Source organism: Labeo rohita, unplaced genomic scaffold, assembly GCF_022985175.1.
Source record: "Labeo rohita strain BAU-BD-2019 unplaced genomic scaffold, IGBB_LRoh.1.0 scaffold_204, whole genome shotgun sequence".
In the NCBI taxonomy this organism is placed as follows: Eukaryota; Metazoa; Chordata; class Actinopteri; order Cypriniformes; family Cyprinidae; genus Labeo; species Labeo rohita.
Window position 1 is genome coordinate 53,722 of NW_026128264.1, and position 4,768 is coordinate 58,489.

The window sequence follows — 4,768 nt, forward strand, 5'->3', positions numbered from 1 at the left end:
TAAAGTTAAAATGTCTTGGTGGATTTGTTTATTTGTTAAACACACAGCTTTAAGTTAATTGATGGACTGGAGTGGTGTGGAACACTTGTAAATTACTGTGATGTTTTTAGCAGCTGTTTGGACACTCATTGGCATCCATTCACTGCAGAGGATCCGCTGATGAGCAAGTGATGGAATGATGCATTTTCCAAATCTGATGAAGAAACAAACTCATTTACATCTTGGATAGCCTGAGGTGAGCACATTTTCATCAAATTTTCATTTCATGTTGAACTATTCCATAAAATAGTCTTGCACCTTTACTTTTGTCATTTTGTTTCTTTGTAAATCCAGTCTTGTTATACATCTCAGGTCTGCTTAATTTGGTTTGAGACTGAAATGCTAATTGAGAAAATAAATGAGCAATTTACTCCTTGAACTTAGGCCAAAGGATGGTGTGTGTTACTGTGATACCTGTTTCCTGGTAACACTGATTTGCTGAATATCATTTATATTCATGTATATTTATGCAATTTACTCCTACGTTCAAACTTAAGTATAAAAGCGAAATATAAAAATCCTTAATGCTAGGAATCACTCTTACTATCCCTGTTATCTAAGACAACTTGAGCTTGGTCTCCCAGGTGGTTAGGAGTTACCAGTAAGGGCTTTTTCTTGTCAGCGCTGGTTAATGTTGGGCTGAACCTCCCGCCAGTTCGGTTTTCTTTTGGAATCCATTTTATAATTGTATCATAAAATCTAGGCTATGCAGGTCAGTTAACAGTACACCTGTTTAAAATTTGTAATTAAGTTTGTGGAAAACACACACACATTCATATATACATACATACATGCAAACATACACACATACACATACATATACTTTAAAATTTGTTTGTTAAATTTAACGTCTTAAATTGTAGAATGGATGCTCAGCACCGCCAAGAATTCACATGATCGAAATGCAATTTTAATACCCCGCGTTTAGAGAACGGTTCTCCAATGCGCGCAAAATAGGCTACATAACATATCTAGGGTGTTGTATGTAGGCTATAATAGGTTGTCTTGTCTGTAGCTTTGTATTGTGCTTGAAAAATTGGTATATATATAAATATATATATATATATATATATATATATATATATATATATATATTATACACACACACAAGGGTGATCGTATTGTGAAACCAGTAAAACTGAAACTAAATCACATTGAAAAAGGAAGTAAAGTAAACAGAAGTGTATGACAACATAACAGTCCACATAACAGAATATGAAGACAGATCAAATTAAACATGCTGTTCAAATCAACTTTGAGCGTCACATTGTTGACCAGTCACATCAGTTGACCGGCACAGCATTGATGCTAATCAGCGTTGATTTAACTTTTCTTGGACATGACAACCTATACATGTACATGACTCGGCCTGAAGGGCAGACGCAAGTAATCGCACACACTCAGTCGATCTCTCTCTCATTCGCTGTCTGTTTAGGCTTGTTAAGTGCAAGTCTGCTGAGCCTCTGTACAAATCAGCATAGTACACATTATGTTATCATTACTAACTTATTTAATATTCAGTACACATGCATGAAGTCTAAAACGAGAAGGGCATAACCTTACGGAAAAAGAAAACACACAAATATTGTGGTTGCTGCTGTTGCATTCCTCTGCTGTAATGCTTTTTAAAATATTTTTTATTGTGAATATAAGATTGAGCTGAAGAGTGAATGCTGTATTAGATGCAGGTAATCACAGCTGCTCAGTCAGTCTCTCTCATAATATTCTACTCTACATAATTCAGTAAGCTTTTAATACAATAAGCTTTCAATTAAGCAACTTAACGTTCCTTCGTTACTAGTTCTAAAGTTACGTTTTTGAATAATGGAGGGTTGGGCTCAGCTGTTAAATTGTCAAAATTACAGGCGAATACCAAACAGCTTTTTTGCACCCTTGAAGGGCACTTGGGGAAGGGGATGCCATTTGTAGGGACATTCTAAGCAAAAGTGAACAACTGAATCCTATCACAAAAGGCCCTTCCAGAAGTCTTTTGGTGAAGGGAACATGTGATTTTCCCTCATGACTTTCTTTTATTTCTCTCTTTTAATCCATAATGGAGAATGATGCACGTAACCAAACCGATTGGATTGATTTGGAAAGCTGCCTTCAGTTGTGGCAGGTTTTGTGGCAGTTCCCCCTACCACACAAAGATGTGATGTGATGATAAGTGAGGCATTTATTGGAGGCATTTATAGAACAAAATGTGGGTTGAATGAATGGTTGGTAGTTCTGTATATGATCATGACTTCAGTGTGCTTCTAGGCCCTACTTATCTCTCCACTTTCTGGTTTGATCATCTGCCACTTGGCATTACTCTACACCTGACAGTTAGCATCATTCAACCTTTTTTTCATATGTTTGTTTATTTCTTTATATACAATTTCTTTCCAGTAATTTGCTAGTTTCTGTTGGAGCATTTCTTCTTACTGTTCTTCCCCCTACCCTCTTGCCTTCCTTGCCACTTTTGTCTCTTTTATTTATAGATACTGCCCCTAAACTGGTTTAAGAATCTTTACTGTAATTTGGGTTCAGATTATGTTCTTGCTTTTTTGGTTCTGTTTTTAAAATTACCATTAATAAATACGTTGACTCATGAGTGCTATTTTGCACACAACGGCTAAACTTTACACTTATTTACCTATTTGCCTGTATTTAATGGCACTCGGGGCAGTCAGTTTGCTCAGTCAAAATGAAACCACCTGTGGTCTCAGTTATTTTCGTTTGCATTGAAATGTGGTCTGATTTGTTGGACAGACAAACAGTTTCTGCATGAGTGTGTCTTCTGCATGTGTGTCATTTCTTTGTGTTTTTAGATAAATAAACTATGATGTGAAATCTTTAAAGTATTTTTAAATATCTCATTATTGTAAATACAAGCTGTAAATGAAACAATTCTTGTGTGGGCCAAGTTATTTTTAATCTCAAAACTTAGTCTTAATTGTGCATGTGTAAATATGCTGGAGGGTGGAGAGAGGAAATGTGGTAGAGGAGATAGGGCCGATAGAGTTTCATTTATTTAAAACCCGAGCGCCTGATTCAGAGCTCTGAACTGTACAAGAAAATGTTCAACGGATTAGTTTTGTTCTGCTTGTACTGTTGCCATCTGGCTGGTAAGTTACAATCATGTTTTATAATATATGGTAGCAGAATAATTCGTACAAACAGTGTGCTGTTCAGGGGTGCATTTCCCAAAAGCAACTATGGTCGCAAGTTCCGTCGTTACGAGTTCAGTGGAACTAACAATCAGGGAAACGCACCCCAGAACTGTCAGAAGATGCGTGTTGACTTTTATTTTATAATCACAATGAGGTATTACGAGATGTAGTCTGTCTGTAACAAAAATTATAAACATCAAATCAGTTATTTCCTACAGTGGCATGCACAGATCTACTTCATGTAACTGAATAGCTTTTAATTAATGAAATATATGAAGATGTGTGTCAAAAATCTGTCCATTAATTTTACACTTCAACTTTCGAAATGGCTACAAGTTTCAGTTAAAGCAAATTGAATTCCATAAATATAACATATGTCTGTTCGTTCTCCAGGTGTGTTTGGTGATTCAAATGAAATACAGTCAGTGACGGAGGGAGATTCGGTCATTCTACACCCTGGTGTCACTGAAATACTGAAAGCTGATCTGATCATGTGGAATTTAGGGACTAATGGGCCTCTAATAGCTAAACTTAACAGACTGACCAATGAGAGCTCAATAAATGATGATGTTCTTGATGGGAGGTTCAGAGACAGACTGAAACTGGATCAGCAGACTGGATCTCTGACCATCACAAATATCAAGATCACAGAGTCTGGACTTTATCAAGTAACCATCAGCAGCAAGACAAAGACCAAATACAGATACAGTGTTACTGTCTATGGTGAGTAGAAATTGTTATGTTAGTACAGTTTCCTGTCTATTTTATATAATACAGTGTTGTGTTTTGTATTTTATGGACAGTTGCTGTTTATTATGTTTTCAGCTCGTCTGCCTGTTCCTGTCATTATAAATGACTCTCCACAAAATTCTTCATCATCATCATATTGTTCATTGTTGTGTTCAGTGGTGAATGTGAGTGATGTGAGTCTCTCCTGGTACAAAGGAAACAGTTTATGGTCCAACATCAGTGTGTCTGATCACAACAACAGTCTGTCTTTACGTCTGGAGTGTCTTGATGATTCCTACAGCTGTGTGGTCAACAATCCTATCAGCAACCAAACTAAATATGTCAACATCACTCAACTCTGTCAGCCATGTTCAGGTATGTTAAATTTATTAATACAAATAAATCAGTTAAATTTAGTGTTTATTTAATCAGCTGATCTATTGCTTATTGAGTCATGTATTTTGACTTTTCAAGTTTCACTGAATTCAGTCTTTTTGTCTCTTTCAAAGGAGTACTAAAATGTCCTGTGTAGGGGTAAATAAGGTACAAAGGTGTACCTTTTGAAAGTGTTAACACCACAGTGACAGCTTGTATACCTTTTTCCTCCCCTGAGAGTTTAAGAACCCGACAACACATACGCCTCTTTGACACGTTAAACATGGTTAAATTGCTGTGAAATTGGCAAATGCACAAATGTGCTTTTTACACAAGCAATGGTGTTAGTAGGGTGCATGTTGAAATAAAATAAAAAAATAAGCAGCAGCACTTATTGTAAACATCATGGGATAAGCGTGTCATCTAATTTTTGTCAGAGGTTTATGATTGAACCAAAGCAAATTTTTTAC

General features: G+C 36.2%; 1 protein-coding gene across 1 annotated transcript in view; it reads left to right on the plus strand.

The window, feature by feature from the left end:
- Positions 1-2,092: 2,092 nt before the first annotated feature.
- The window catches only part of LOC127159262 (CD48 antigen), a 5,379-nt gene continuing 2,703 nt past the window's right edge, over positions 2,093-4,768 (plus strand). The window contains exons 1-3 of the mRNA XM_051102140.1: positions 2,093-2,108; positions 3,588-3,917; positions 4,020-4,298. Coding sequence (XP_050958097.1) covers positions 2,093-2,108; positions 3,588-3,917; positions 4,020-4,298 — 625 coding nt within the window. The remainder of the gene's footprint in view (positions 2,109-3,587; positions 3,918-4,019; positions 4,299-4,768) is intronic.